The 15,831-nt window shown below is 45.3% G+C and overlaps 6 protein-coding genes across 6 annotated transcripts; 3 read left to right on the forward strand and 3 right to left on the reverse strand.

Annotated features, from left to right (window-relative positions):
• Positions 1-1,465: 1,465 nt before the first annotated feature.
• PEX2 (pex2/pex10/pex12 family protein) lies at positions 1,466-3,064 on the forward strand (the record flags this gene model as incomplete). The annotated part of the gene is made up of 3 exons (XM_033573431.1): positions 1,466-1,774; positions 1,865-2,128; positions 2,183-3,064. 3 exons carry the CDS (start codon positions 1,466-1,468, stop codon positions 3,062-3,064), a joined length of 1,455 nt encoding a protein of 484 aa, XP_033423983.1.
• A 797-nt stretch (positions 3,065-3,861) lies between these two features.
• Positions 3,862-5,826, forward strand: ilv3B (putative mitochondrial dihydroxy acid dehydratase; the record flags this gene model as incomplete). Its single annotated transcript, XM_033573432.1, has 3 exons — positions 3,862-4,020; positions 4,102-4,315; positions 4,373-5,826. The coding sequence occupies 3 exons, from the start codon at positions 3,862-3,864 to the stop codon at positions 5,824-5,826; spliced, it is 1,827 nt and encodes a 608-aa protein (XP_033423984.1).
• Positions 5,827-6,815: 989 nt separating this feature from the next.
• On the reverse strand, positions 6,816-7,306 carry ATNIH1004_008830 (uncharacterized protein; the record flags this gene model as incomplete). Its single annotated transcript, XM_033573433.1, has 2 exons — positions 6,816-7,058; positions 7,175-7,306. 2 exons carry the CDS (start codon positions 7,304-7,306, stop codon positions 6,816-6,818), a joined length of 375 nt encoding a protein of 124 aa, XP_033423985.1.
• A 213-nt stretch (positions 7,307-7,519) lies between these two features.
• On the forward strand, positions 7,520-8,664 carry ATNIH1004_008831 (uncharacterized protein; the record flags this gene model as incomplete). Its single annotated transcript, XM_033573434.1, has 4 exons — positions 7,520-7,633; positions 7,767-8,045; positions 8,312-8,436; positions 8,511-8,664. 4 exons carry the CDS (start codon positions 7,520-7,522, stop codon positions 8,662-8,664), a joined length of 672 nt encoding a protein of 223 aa, XP_033423986.1.
• A 589-nt stretch (positions 8,665-9,253) lies between these two features.
• ATNIH1004_008832 (hemerythrin domain-containing protein) lies at positions 9,254-10,123 on the reverse strand (the record flags this gene model as incomplete). The annotated part of the gene is made up of 1 exon (XM_033573435.1): positions 9,254-10,123. One exon carries the CDS (start codon positions 10,121-10,123, stop codon positions 9,254-9,256), a length of 870 nt encoding a protein of 289 aa, XP_033423987.1.
• A 2,321-nt stretch (positions 10,124-12,444) lies between these two features.
• ATNIH1004_008833 (uncharacterized protein) lies at positions 12,445-12,818 on the reverse strand (the record flags this gene model as incomplete). The annotated part of the gene is made up of 2 exons (XM_033573436.1): positions 12,445-12,555; positions 12,633-12,818. 2 exons carry the CDS (start codon positions 12,816-12,818, stop codon positions 12,445-12,447), a joined length of 297 nt encoding a protein of 98 aa, XP_033423988.1.
• Between the last annotated feature and the right edge of the window lie 3,013 nt (positions 12,819-15,831).

Raw genomic sequence — 15,831 nt, forward strand, 5'->3', positions numbered from 1 at the left:
GGCAATTTACCGCATGAGACCATGTGCCAATTCCACGAGACAACAACAAGTGGCTAATATCGGCCCAAAGTCGGCCTCTAGGGCAGTACCGGTATCCACTATTGAGAGATATCTTGCACCGTTTGAACTTCGGACGTTGGGATCACGCGGCCTGGAAAGGATATCTCATTCGATGATCGCTGGCTGCCTGCTAAATGAAAGCTTGTCCCGAAGTAAACAAGGATTGTAGGATTCAGGACCAGTTAGATAGCAGTTATTAGTGCATCCTCCCGAGTGCTAAGCGGTGGATAGAGGGCGGATTCAAAGCTTTTCTCATGTTTTATATGGCTTATAATGCTGGTGAACCATACATCCGTAAGAGGAACTACTCCGAAGTAGGCAGTTGGACATGATAGAGAGTGGGGTAGGAACCGGCTAGGCAAAGGCTTAGTAAGGACCTCGCATCGCACGTGTGCTCGAGAATGGACGGGAGAGGAAGAAAGCTGTTGGGTTGAGTGGGGAAGAGCGGTAGGGTACAATTGGAAGTGTAACCCTCCATCTATTACTGCACATGGATTTTTCTAATCGTACACATGTCATTTGACAGTCTTGAGTACCTTGCAGGGGAAAGGCCCTTTGCTCAGGAAATTAGTTTCATGGTTTGCCTTTGCATCCAAATCCTATTCGGTGCTATATAAATCTATGATATGTTCAATATAGCTATGTAGGTAGTAGCGTATATGTTTAGCCTACGGTACTCAGTTAGTAGGTACCCACCCAAGTACTGTACACCAGCCCAAGAAGGTAGGTCTGAACCGTTACTGGAGTTGTAGGTAGAGAAATGAAGGATGGACGCTAAGCATAGGCGAGGTCTGCCCTACTTGTATTCGTTGCTTCAATATTCCCTAGTCTAGCGTTCTGGAGGATCATGATACCTACAAGCACCTGCCTGGATGGTGGTCACCCGACGGTCTATTAGTTGATTTCATCTTTCGCACTATAAGTTGTGCGTATGGCCTGCCATGTGAGTGCCGTGACCTTTATGATGCTATTTATTAGGATCATCATGAGTTTCCCCCGCTGTCACTTTGCTGTTACGCTGCAGTACTCGGCTGAGGGTTCCTGTCTAGGGAGTAGACTCCAATATTGGTTGTACCAGAGCATCAAGTGTTGTAGAGTGTAGAACTGCCCAAGTATTAATAGCAATAACATAACCCCAAAGACTTCATGAAGCGTCATGGTTTCGTGAGGAAGAAATATCCCTCGTTATGTACGGAGTTGAAGGAGTGATGCATGCAATTCCCCCTTTTGTGCGAGGAGCATGTCACGTGCCGTCATTCGACCTCGGCAGCTCCGTCTGGGGAAACGACCGCCGGGGAATTAACTGAACCATAGAATCGACTGCAACTACCGATAATCCCTTCTCGCGTCGACCTACATAGCTTTGCGACCTGATTGAAGCTTTGAGTCGCATGATGGTTTTACAATGAGTTCGACGAACTTTGCCGCTGCCCAGCAACGGGTTCTTGAACGCCGCCGTCTTCGTGAGGCGGAAGCTCGCGCCAGACTTGCGGAACAACGCCAGGCGTCCCCAATTAACCACCCCGCCCTTCAACGACTTCCTTATCCATTATGCAGCCTACCGCAGAGTGGTCTATCGCTATGGAATGCAATCAAGGGTCGCGAGGGTATAAGGCCCGCCTTTCGTGTCGGGCAAGTTGATGCCGAATTGTTGGATGAGGAATTGCTGGGGTTGCTTAAAGGACAGGTCGGGGAAGCCTTGAAATACTTTGGAGTAGGCCGTTCCTTTCCTGCAATGTCACCACTGCAGTCGCGCATGTCTAGATTAAATTCGTTCTATTTGGACTAACATGGCAATTACCAGCCTCAAGCACGGGAAGACTGGTCTCATGAAGTCCAGTTTGCTCTCCGCGCAATTCTATTTAAGCTCTCGATCTGGGATCACGATGCTTCCTACGGTGCAGCGTTGCAAAATTTGCGATACATTGATAGTCGCAGCAAGGGCCCGGTTCACTCCACCCCAACAAAATTGCAAAAGTCTCTGTATGGCTTGCTCACCGTTGGCGGTCGCTACGCTTGGGATAAATGGGAAAGCTGGCTCGTCAACCAAGAAGGTGGTTACGAAGAAGTAAGCATTTAAAGATCCCCGATTATTTATTTCCAATAATACTCATTTCAGCAGCCATCACAGGAAGTGCGTGTTCTGGCACGCGTAACGGACCTTGTTTCCACAACACACTCAATCGCAGCTTTTATCTCCTTCTGTGTATTCCTAGTCAACGGTCGATATCGAACATTAGTAGACCGAATCCTTCGTATTCGTCTTACCCCTCCTTCTGCACAAGCTAGTCGTGAAGTATCATTCGAATACCTGAATCGGCAGCTTGTATGGCACGCCTTCACGGAATTCCTCCTTTTCCTGCTACCACTTGTGGGAATTAATCGGTGGCGACGATGGATTTCCAGAGTTTGGCGAAAAACAATGTCGACCCTGAAATCAAACGGTGATGATGTGGAGCAAACCGAGAAACACGGAGAGCTAGCATTTCTCCCAGAGAGGACCTGTGCAATATGCTATAAAGACAGCAACCCGGCCGCCGCGATGGAAAATGAGGCGATGACTGCATCGGCTTCGTCCGGAGGTATATCAGGATCCGCCCAGACCGATATCACGAACCCCTACGAGACGATCCCGTGCGGGTGTATATACTGTTTTGTGTGTCTCGTCCAGAAGCTGGAAGGGGAAGAAGGCGAAGGCTGGGCTTGCCTCCGTTGTGGAGAACTTGTCAAGAAATGCAAGCCGTGGAACGGTGATGTTCTCGAGGAAACTCGGCCACAGTCGAGCTCTGGAAAAGTGGTCGGGTTCGTCATGCATGATGAGACCGATGCGACCGATGCCAACGACACTGAGTTGGACAAGGGACGCGGAAGTCCTACTGGAAGGTCAAGCCCATTGCAGGAGCTGACCCCTGACGAATCATTGGAGCACTCAAGCCACTGGTCTTCGGCCGAGAAAGAGTCCACCGAGGATGAACCTGAGGAAGCACCCAATGAGACGATATGAGGTATGGCATGGTCTTTTTCTTTGAGGGTTTGTAACGTATACCATCCCCGGGTCGTAAGTCTCTACATGGCTGGACCCTCTATTACTTCATGTCATGCATTATCATTTGTGACAGCGAGTATTATAGAAATCCATCTCTTATTGAAGATACCCAATGAACCGTTGAATCATTGGCTGCCCATGTCCTCTGCATGCATACATGTATAATACCCAGTATATCAAAGCACAGCCAGCACAATCTTATTCATCTAAAGCCACTATTCCCTGATCAAAAGCTTCATTCCAAATAGACAGGGTCCTGTCTTCACGTTATACTACAATTGCTCCACAGACAGACAGCGACCGAGTAATGAATGGATTGACCCACCAAACCGACCGCATCAAATCACATCAGTCAGATTGCAAACGCAATCCCCAGAATATCACCACTAATTAGTCACTGACCCAAATTCCATGAGTAATGAGACAAATCCCATTTACTCAGTCCACCCCCGCAACGGAGTTCTGGCCGATTTTGGAATTTTGGACAGGACGATTAACTCCGAGCTTTCGGCTGCATTGAATGAGGAGCCACCGAGTAAATCGCTGGCTGTGCTTTATCTTCCTACTACTCTTTATGCTTGATTTTTTTTTTTTTTTTTTCCTCGTTGAAGCTGAGTTTCTGGATCGGTTTATTGAGGATTTGAATCTGAAATTTTGGCTTTATTATTACTAGTACTATTATTGTTGTTGTTGTTTTATTGTGGTTGTCCACTGCATTGACGGTGTGAGCTTCCCCGCCATTCTATTCAGTCACCATGGACTCTTCCAACCCAGCAATGGCGTCTACGTTGAGCGAGGCCAAATATATCCAGTTTCCTTGCCTTCCTGATGATGCGAAACATGAAGATGGAACCCCAGCACTGAATAGGTACTCGACTACGATCACCAGAGGACATGAGTTTCCAGGTGCCAAGGTTGGTTTTTATCTACATAGAATAGCATCAGTGATGTCTGGCTTGTCACGCTGGACTAATGACTGGCTTTATTCATTATAGGCAATGCTCTATGCGGCCGGTGTCCCCGACCAGGATGCCATGGCTAAAAGCCCACAGGTTGGAGTTGCGTCGGTATGGTGGGAGGGGAATCCGTGCAATATGCACCTTTTGGACATGGGAAAGACCGTGAAGAAGGCAGTCACAGATCAGGGCATGATCGGGTGGCAATACAATACTGTTGGAGTTTCAGATGCGATAACCATGGGCAGTGAAGGTGTGTATATGTTGTGCCTCCATTCGTTGAAGTGGAACATACCTGACAGAGTATAAGGCATGCGATTTTCTCTTCAAACACGTGAAATCATTGCGGATAGTGTCGAGACTGTTACCTGCGCTCAGTACCATGATGCCTGTATCGCCATTCCTGGATGCGACAAGAACATGCCCGGTGTGGTGATGGGGATGGCCAGACACAACCGGCCATCGATCATGATCTACGGCGGTACTATCCAAATTGGGTACTCCAACCTTCTCCGGAAGCCAATCAATGTATCTTCATGCTTTGAGGCTGCAGGGGCTTATGCATACAATACCCTGCGTCAGCCAGATGATGGTGGAGATACCAGCAAGACTAAGGACGAGATCATGGATGACCTCGAAAAACATGCCTGTCCTAGCGCAGGAGCATGTGGAGGCATGTTCACTGCAAACACTATGGCCACGGCCATCGAGACAATGGGCCTGTCCTTGCCCGGGTCGTCCTCCACACCAGCATCTTCACCATCAAAAATGCGAGAATGCGTCAAGGTGGCCGATGCTATTAAGATTTGCATGGAGAAGAATATCAGACCCCGCGATTTGCTAACTAAGCGGTCCTTTGAAAACGCCTTGGTCATTACGATGGCTTTGGGAGGGAGCACCAATGGCGTTCTCCATTTCCTCGCCATGGCTCGAACAGCGGGTGTTGATCTCACCCTGGATGACATCCAGAGGGTTAGCGACAAGATTCCTTTCATTGCCAACCTTGCTCCCAGTGGGAAATACTATATGGCGGATTTATATGACATCGGGGGCGTCCCGTCGGTCCAAAAGTTACTGATTGCCGCGGGCCTGCTCGACGGTGATATCTTGACTGTCACCGGGAAGACCTTGGCTGAGAATGTGGAGTCCTTCCCATCTTTACCTGACGACCAAGTTATTATCCATCCTCTGGATAATCCCATTAAGTCAACTGGCCATCTGCAGATCCTCCGTGGCAATCTCGCTCCAGGCGGTGCGGTGGCGAAGATCACTGGGAAGGAAGGGACTATATTCACAGGGAAGGCGCGAGTGTTCGATAAGGAGCATCAGCTCAACGAGGCTCTAAACCAGGGACAAATCCCACGGGGCGAAAATTTGGTGATTGTCGTCCGCTACGAGGGCCCCAAGGGTGGACCGGGAATGCCAGAACAACTCAAAGCTAGCGCGGCCTTAATGGGAGCCAAACTTACCAACGTGGCCCTGATCACGGATGGACGATATTCGGGAGCGAGTCACGGATTCATCGTGGGACACATTGTGCCCGAGGCTGCGGTGGGAGGACCGATTGCCGTTGTTCGTGACGGCGATGTGATCACGATTAATGCAGAAACCAACGAGATCAATATGGATGTTTCGCAGGAGGAAATCCAGCAGCGATTGAAGGAATGGCGGCCACCAGTGCCGCAAGTTACACGAGGAGTATTGGCCAAGTATGCACGGCTAGTAGGGGATGCATCGAACGGTGCCATGACTGACTTGTTCTGATGTTCTTTTGGAATCCAAGCCCACAGTTTCAAGAGTATTCCATCGTGGTAGTGTGTATATAAAAAAACACAATATATACACACATTAGGAAACCTCAAACTTCTCAAACTAAATAGGCTCAATTACCTATCCTAAAATAACTATGGCTTTCTCTTTAACTACCGCAAAATACACAGAAGCAACCGTCTTATATTTTATACAACAATAAAATTACGTGATGGCAGACATGTGATAAACAGCTGAGGTGATCCTCGTGTATACAAGAGCTTTTAAGACTCAACCTGTGCCTTACACTCTCGAGGTGCCGTCCAATCATAACACTGCTCTATAAACTTGCATCGAGGCAATCTGCGAGCAATTTTCGTTCTAAAGTAGTACTTATGTAGTATTGTAGCTGCATCACATCTTCCTCAGTTGGAAAGACTGATCGAATAGAGATCGGTCTGGACACTGTATTGTTTTGTATTTTCTAATGTACTGTATATGCAGTGGTATAAAATCATTACAAACGCAGCATACATACAATGTACAGTATGATGTATTTTAATCGTCACAGACATCTTACTGGGGTTTCAATCTAATTTGGAGGTATGTTAATTATTTAATCAGTTTCAGTAATTTTAGTCTTGTGATAATAAGTTAGCCTGGCTTTGCTGAGGGATAGAAGGGAAGTTTTATGCTGTGGGATCCTTGCAGGCCACGTTCTGCATAGCATAAGACCTGTTCTTTCTCTTGATCAACCTAGTCAGCTTCTATTGGCATTCAAGTTACCCGGCGTCACGCTCTCAACTGGTTACACCACGTTCAAGAGATTGAGCCTCTTATCAACGCCCTTCAGCAATTCCTTCCAATCCTCACATCCTTCTCCAGACTGTTGAAAGCCTGCAGTATCATCATGTATCTTGCGCGAAACAGACGCTCCTGTGCCGACGGGATCCAGCCTCGTCGCGGGGGGACCGTGTCCATGATGATGATCCGCGAGGACTTCTTCAGCGCTGGGAAGAGGTTCTTGAGAATGGCCGTCGCTGCGCAGAGACGTCTGCGTCTTGGAACAGCTGCTCTTCGAAGAAATTGTGTGCCTGGAAGAAAGATCCGGGATACGACGCTCGATCGCTGCTCAGAAAGTGCCGCTTTCCGTTCGTGACATTGTCTGGCAGGTCCTGCACGATGAAATTGAGGCCTGGAAACGCATGGGCTAGTGCGATACTGGCGGTACAAGTGGAGCCTCTGACCTTAACAAATAGTTAGCTACCTCGTCGCAGACAGGAGAAAATGAAGCAGGACATAAAAGTCAGAACTAGACAAGCAGAGTACCACTGCGGTCACTTTGTCACAGGGAAATACGAACGGAAATGGAGGTATTGACATCGAGGACCGTTACTTTATCCGAGCCGGCCCAATCATACCCCTGCAGAAAGTGATAAATAGCCGTTCCTTGGCTGTTTTGCACGTTCTTCATACAGCTCACGAACAGCTTCATCCTTTCCAGTGAAGTGGCGAGGTGGCCGAAAAATGGAAGACCAGTCTCAAATGCAACATTTTACACCGTCTGGTTCTTTTCCACACTTCCCCGCCACCTCTCGGAGGCTTCGATCAACTTCGACGCAGTCGGAAGTGATCCCTCGCACATAAACAAAGCCCAGTCGTGGAACCTCGGATTTGTCACCAGTAGGGCAGATTCGCAGTATGCACAATGATATTCGGCTCCGACTCAGAATTGTTCATCAATGCCATCCGCGCCACAGTCTTCAACTGCTTTTCGGAGACATTTGCAGACGCTGCGACCATGCTGTACGAGGCACGACCCGTGAGAGAAGCTAGAGCGAAGATTCCAAAATGGATTAACCATTGCAAATAAGTGATATAATGATACTAAGGTGAGGGACCGTGTTCAACAAGATCAACCCAAAAACAGAAAAGCAACATACTACTTACATTAGCCGCCAGGTGCGGCAGATATTCGTTGCGGCCCGCAGCCAGCTGGAACGTCCTATCAGCGCCTGTCTTGCGGCGTGAATGGAGCCGAGGCTGGCAAGGTGGTAGGAGCGTCCATGCTGAATGAAGGCAAAGAGTGGCCATTGCAACGCAAGAATGCACTTATGAGAGACGCATTCTCCTGGATTTTGTTTAAAAGAGCCTCCATCAAGGACTCCGAAGCTGTCCCATTAGATGGAATGGGGGCTTTTCCTTGGACCTGGCGTGGTTTGCGGTTGGCCGGGGTTCGGCAGCCACGATCATTGTAGCCATTTTACAGAATAAAAACGCTAGAAAGTCAAATATTGTGTTGTAAATCACTTTTCGGCAAGTTCTCGGCATAGTATTGATTCTTCAATTGCACTGAAACCTTTATACTACCGAGCGAGTCTGGGAACACAACAGCTTTGTTCAGCAGAGAATGAGCACAAACTAGAACCTATCATTCGTTCCCAGATATGATATGCTTCAAGTCAGCTGCCTGAATCTGTGACTGTTGACTGTATCTGAGAACGTAACCCCTCAAATGCCGTTTGGAACATTCCCGGACTCTGCACTGGACCCCTGGAGACTGAATTTCGCCCCCTCTAAACCCCTCCAATGCCGATCCGCGGGAGTCTTACCGGGGGAACCGATGTGAGTACTTTTTCGATATTTCGGGGTATTTTGTATCCTAGATCCATATATGGAAAGCTAACTGGCACATGCAGATTTCCATGCAGAGATGACGGAGGTCTTCTACAAGAGCACTGGGGGAAGACTACTCCTATGGCATCCGAGGAGCGATTTGGTGACATGCAGGAGATTGAAGGAACGATTCTCTGCCTATGTCGAATGCGGTGCCGTACTGCAACGGCTCTGTGATGTTACTCACGGATACTTTGGAAATCATCCCAGTGCTTATTGATTTGAGTTTGGTGCTTGGTAGGAGTTAGATCACAAGGTCAAGAAACGAGCATCAGTACAGGCTATATCGTTTAGGAAAAGTAGAATAAAAAGACGGATCGCTATTTCGTTCATTGACGTGGTAGGATGAGAACGGTATTATGAAGATGAGTAACAAGCCGATTGAGAGATTTTTAACCCAAGGTCTACCTACTGTGTAGTATAGTATACAATGTCACCTCAAGCTTACTGCTATACTCCCACTTTCAACTCTAGCATCTATGGGACCCATAAAGCGTTTATAAACGGAGCTGGGCGCTGAAGAATACAAACCAAGTGCTACCCTCACGCATCATAAATTCGACGAGTTCGGCAACAACAGAGGATGCGGATTTCCTAAGAAATCGCTTGGCGCAAATCGCCATACACCGGGATATCGCCAGCCCAAAGTCCATTTGAGCAACTGCCTAGCGAGATTACCCAGAAAAGGGGACGTCGCTTTGCCGTCCAGCTGGAACGTGTTGTCTTCACATGTAAGAGTAAAGGGGATGTCCCTGAACAAAATAAATTAGCATGACTTCCCATCAATGCACAAGTTCCCGCTGTGAACAACACTGTCCGGTAATAGGAACGCTACGTACTTGAAAATGTCGTGGGATTGACCCGTTGAGCTCCTCTTGGCCGTGTCGAACACCCTCTTGAGGGTGCTGCTGTCCACTACATGGAGGTCTAGCAGCGTCGCAATTTCATTATGCAAGTGCTCCTGGAGCAACGGGCCGAGACCTTCGAGATGTGATTTCAGCTGCGTTCCACTGTAGGCCTTCGGGTCCGTGTTAAAAATGTAATCTCGGAATTTCTGCAGCTCCGTCTCGAAGCGCCTGTGCTCCTGAATGTTGACTGCCATCACGTCGGGATTGCCGGTCACTTTTCCGAACGCTGGAAACAGAGACTCTTCTTCCATATTGTGGTGATTTTGCAGCATGGAGTAAAAGCACTGGTTGAAGAGAAGAAAATCCCGCGTCTCGGGTGTGTCCGGGCGTATTGAAAGACACTGGTTATACGAGGCGTTGAGGGCGCGGAGGAGCAGGTTGTGGATGTGGGCCATCCTGCGAGCCAGTTCGTGAGCTTGGTGGTCTCGTGGGATCTCTGGGCGGGCGTCTATGCCGGTGTTCGTGATGAGAGTGAACGGGGAGTTCGCCCACGGTTGTTGTCCTTGTCCGGACAGTATTTGCATGGAGCTGGACATGGAGAGCTGTCGCCATAGAGGGCGTAGTTGCAGGCCAAACGGACTCAAAGACTTAGAGCGGGTTGTCACCAACCGGCGGGTGGTAATAATGCTAGCGACATGAATTGTGTTCGGCGAAAACATCCCAAACAACTGACAGGGAAAAGCACTGGTCGAGTGTAGGAGGGCCGCAGTAGGCATAATACGGTGCATTGGCTTCCTGAGGTTTTCAAAAGCACAATATATATATATATAGTCTGACCCCACGTGACTTGATCTCACTTGTTCACGTGCCTGCGCCTAACCTGATTTGCCGCTACGGAGAATGTCCGTAGTGCGAATACCGAGCTGAGCTTGTATGTATTTTTTAGATCTTCCGGGTGGTGCCGTTATTTTGGTCCTTTCGGGCCCGAAGCAAATGAAGATTCCCGAAGGTCTGAAACCAGCTCTGTGTCGGTGCTCAGGCTCCAGCCACGCATGCGCCGTCTCTTCGATGAAGTCCCACGATAGACTATTGGGATTTCTCCAAAAACTTAATAATGTTTATGAGTGGGAGGGTATTAGCACTACGCTGACACTGTTGTAGACGCGTCTGTCCAGTGCCTGTATATATATTTTGTTTCAGTTTGGGAAGAGCACCACTAGAACAGACTGGACGAAGTAAAAGACAATTTACGAGACCCAGTTTCATTCTCCTGGTGCAGCGCAGGCCGCAGTGTGCGGCTGGACAAGTGTGTGAGTACAGATGAGATTTAGAACTTTATCAACTTTAAACCGTTTCGGTTACATAGGCAATGAGTTAAGTCAACTAGCGACAGACAGGCACACAGTAATTGGAAATTAAATATAAAGTCATATTATGAACACGTTTCGATTCTGGCATCCGTTTGATCCCTTTCTTCCCCTACCCTCTTTGCCCATGAAATATCCCCAAAATTGTATAGAAACAATATTCCCATGTCCTGCAACTTCAAACACCATTACTTGCCCGCAGCTCATTTTCTAGTAACCGAAATTTCCCTTCATTTTCCACGGATCTTAAGACCAACAGTAAACTCAGAGAATAGAGTAGGCCAAGTGATATTGTCAACCAAAGACTTTACGATTCATTCAAGCATCACTTTTTGAACTAGCCTGGAGCTGTGTCTTCGCCTGCCCCCCCTTTTGCTTGACAGATCGCACTCCATACCAAGGGCGGGCAATATTGTCAGGCAGGACACGCCGAGCACGACGATAAACGACCTCTGTAAGCCATTATTATAAACTTCTAACACCTGCGTCAACTTGTTTGCAGGAATAACATTTGACAAATGCGCAGCACCCGTGGCCAGAATTTTCTCCATATCCAGACCAGGAATCCCGGCGAGATGCGCCCTAATGTAGTTGGTGAACAACGCATGGCTAATGCAGTTAAATATCGAGCTACCTAGTAATTACATGAAGAATATGATGGACACACCGGTGGAGATGTTTTTTTACTATAGCACTGTCTAAGAGGCCATACTGGGTTGTTGCATTCCGACACCAAGTCCCAGACCGTAGAGGACCTCGTACCCAATCCACTTAGAGTGACCAGTAGACAGAGTAAATGTGATGATTAAGCCTGATCTAATAGATATTAGCACTGTCGACAAGTACATAAAAGGAACGTAGTATCCCATCCTGGAAATCATGGATCTGGACAAAATGGACCCCACAACGAGTGACAGCACCATTGGAATGGTGTCAATGCCGGCGTGAACTGCTGTGGTTCCTTTGGTGGCCTGAAACTATAATGCCAGCGTGTAGAGCATGGAAATAATGCCTCCTCCATGCATAGCGCAAAAATCGCGCCAAGGAAGACACTTCGTTGGCGGATAATGCGCGGCGGAACTGTCGCATCTTCCTGTTGCCAGACCTGGATAATACAGAACCCGATGGCGAGAACGCCAGCCACCACAAAAAGTGCGATGATGCGGCCATTTTACCAGGGATAGTTATTACCTCCCCACTGGAGAGCGAGGAGGAAACAGACCATTCCCGGCAAGAACACAAGAGTGCCCAAAGGATCGAGTCGAATTAACTGACGAGACAACGTATCGGAGTTCTGGTTTTAAGGAACACGGAGGAAGAGGGTGAGGACAGCGAGGGTAAACCCGCCAATGGGAAGACTTAAAAAGCTTATCTATAGAATACTTGATGGACGAGAGACTGGGGACTGGAAATGCATACTTAATATAAAAACAGTATCTCCAGGTCACTTTATCTGTGAATGCACCTCCCAAGAGAGGCCCAGCGATTAAGGCAATGCCAAAGGTCGAGCCCATGAGACCGATATACATGGGCCGTTTCTAAAAAGGAATAATCTGGGTGATAATAACAGTCGCACCTGAGAAAATACCAGCCGATCCAATCCCTGTAATTGCGCGGCCGATAATAAACACCTTAGAGTTAGGAGCTGCGCCGCAAAGTGCAGAGCCGACCTCGAAGATTATAACTAAGATGATGAAAATGAGCTTGGTGTCCTAGAGAGTATAGATGCGTCCCCACAGCAGCTAAGTGGCAGCGCTGGTATTTAAATAGGCGCCCGCGTACCAGCTAATATTATTTAAGGAGTGAAACTGATTTGCGATTCTAGGAACAGCGGATGCAATAATCGTACGGTCCTAGGTAAAGGTACGTTCAGCAATAATTGCACTAGACTCTAGTAATGGCATTTTGGCAATGGATTGGGGCAATATACCAGTGCAACAAGGAACATGGCCATGAGAATTGCCGTCATGATCAACGCCAGACGAGATGCTGCGGCGTAGCCATCCTTATTTTGTGTGGCTTTCTGTACAGTGGTTTCATGGGACTTCTCGGCGTCGGAGGCCTTTGTAGATAGACATACTTCGGCAACTGGTGGTGTGTCGGTGCTCGAAGTCATCGTGGCGGAGGAAGAAATTCTGAGGAGACAGAATCACAAATATGATTTGCGTGATGAGAAGGTGATCCGAAGGTGATGAATTGAATAAAGTACTCCAAACATTGTCTGGACACACTGTCTGGGAATTATGAATCTATGATAATATACTAAGAAGCCGCCATCTCTGGGAGTTCGGACCTATCACGTTTATCGGGCCCGAGAGCCAAGTTCGGGACCGAAGGGCATCCTCGCTTCGAATACTGTTCAGCCCAAGCAAGGGTCAGAGGAATCACTTAAGTAAGCGAAGACACAGCTCAGTTCAACTAGATAAAGGTTTCATCAGATTGAGAGGATTCAACCTCGCAGATAGTGCCATATCTGTGTTGTTGGGGTTCAAAGAGCAAAGGCCCGAGGTTATACTATTCCAAAACTATTCCCTACAGCATATCGCTGCAAGACCAGCGCTGCTTGCCAAAGGGATACTTCTCATCTAAGTTAACCTTCTACGCCTTGTCGAGTTTGAGCTATAGGATGTTGATTCAATGGCCCGGACACTCCCCGGCCTACGAGTCAATCTCAGACGCGAAGTTCCCGCGTGATGGCATTCAGTCAGGCATATATGCTAAGGAATGATACTGTCGGCCAGCTGAATACGCGTATGAGCTAGTATCACTGATCTATGGATAAGGATCCATCTATATTGAAGGTAAGGTCTCTGACTATATGAATCTATCTGGGAGAACTGAATAAAAATGGTCAACAAAGGAACAAAGTCGGACCGAGTGGATGCTGAATAATCGGTAATATAGACCCATTTTGGTCGACAGATCAGGTTACAGGTCGGGTGGCACCGTTCTAGAGGTGAGACGCCGCGCTAGTCAATCACATGACCTATTTTACGGCTTCCAGCAAATACACTACAGAGTTTTAAATACACGGCAGCTAACCTATACAAAGCCTTAACTATATTTTATTATTTATTTGACGTAATTTTTCCGTCTGTACTATAAGCTCTATCTCTTTCCCTTATTTTGAGGCTCCTTTATCTTTTTATTTTAATCAAAGCTCAATCTCACGGACATCCAGGGCTAGAGTTGCACGGAGGAACCGCAAAAACCGCCGCCGAATCCGCACCGCCCACAGCGGTGCGGATTCGGTCCCTAAAGGGAGAATCCTCATGCGGTTGCGGTTTCTAAAGGCAGGAACCGCAGAATCCGCAAATCTAAAAAATCTAATATATAGTATTACTGTTTAAATAACGCACATTACAATTTTAAAAATTTGTTGTGTTGCAAGACTATTACCTTAAAGGTTATGATATTAATCTAACCATGGTTAGATTAGCCACAAATACATAAATAATAATTTACCATTTGAAAATAAGTATATTTATCTATATAAGGTTTACTTTCTATTATTAAGATGCTAAAAATAACCAGGGGAGTATACTGCTTGTTGTTGTTATAAACAAGAATTATTAGCTGTAGACGATAAAGGTGTTGGGCGTGGTAAGGCTAGAATAATAGGCAATTCTAAAGAATCCTTATCTAAATCTGCATCGGCTACTAAAGGATCCTCTTCCTTACTAATATACCAGTTGTTTGGAAAATTATTCTTATTAGAGTCAATCTTTTTAGTAAATAGCTCACTGGAGAGTTCGTCTAAGAAAATCTAAAATTTATAATTAATTATAAATTGATCAGTATATATCTAAGTAATAATAGCTTTAATTGTTTCGGGAGCTAGTTATCCACAACAATAATAAAAATATCCCAAGCACTACTAAAAAGATTTTCTACGCCAACCCCACTTACAGGTATAGCTAAGAAATCTCTAGTAATATATAATAAGATTAGAAAACAAGAAATATTAGCATACCAAAAGTTAAGAATATTAAAACCTTGATTATTAAGGTGAACAGCTGTAATCTAACTATAATTAGTTTACTATTAAAATTTAGGGTAGGAAACATAGCTTATTAAGATAGGTAAATAATTTATTTTAAAAGGGTTAGTTAAGTAAAGGGAGATAATTAATATTTACAAGAGTAAAAAAAGGCCTTTTCAAGACCATCTAATAAAGTAGATAATAGATCGGAGGGTGTTATTAAAAAATATTTGGTCTAATAATATAAAAAGATTTTTTGTAAAGTGTGCTAATACTCTTGCACCTAATTTTACTCCCCCAGACCATGAACCCTTATTAAATAATAATAATTTATAACAAGGGTTAAGAATAGATGTAATTGCATATATTATACTATAAAAGCTATAAGTCTTTTTATAATATTTGTGTAGCTTTTTATAGGCAGCCTCTAATCCCGAGTAAAGATATCTCTTCCACTGTTAATATTTATTGCGTAATAGTGACATCGAGTCCTTAATATAATTAAATAGCTGGTTATAGACATTAAGAACAAGATAAATAGTAGCTCCTTAATATTCTAATAAACAGGTTGTATATATCCAGAATTCCTAAAAAAAGATAAATAAAATACTTAATATATTGCTATTTATACATTCCAAGAGCTAGTAAAAAATAACTTTTAACAACTTAAGTTAAATAAAGCAATTAATAAAGACTCTTAACTTATAGGCACGATGTAACATAAAAACATTAAATTTTATTAAATATTATAATTAAGAAAAAGTAAAAAAGTCTTACCTGCTCCTACTTTAATTTTTTAAAGCTTGCGAAATTATTTATGTTGTTAAGGGCTTGTATTAATATATCAAGATATCCGCCGAATCTAAGATTAATATAGCTAGATTTTTAATCTAACATGGTTAGATTACTATACCTTCTCTAATTTTTAAGCAAGCCAGATTTATTAATTATAAATTATTATTATCCCAAGAATTAACACTTTGTTATTTTAGGTTAAATCTTAAGCTTCTGCAAAAATGCATGAACTATAATTGGATAATATAAGAAGGCAAGGAAAATAATATTAAGATTTAAAAAGTTAATAGAACTTAGGATTAATAGTATAATCTCGAAAAAATATGTTTGTATTAAGTGTTTTTACTAACTT

The sequence above is a fragment of the Aspergillus tanneri genome, assembly GCF_003426965.1.
Source record: "Aspergillus tanneri strain NIH1004 chromosome Unknown AapTan_6_pilon_pilon_pilon, whole genome shotgun sequence".
Taxonomy (NCBI): Eukaryota; Fungi; Ascomycota; class Eurotiomycetes; order Eurotiales; family Aspergillaceae; genus Aspergillus; species Aspergillus tanneri.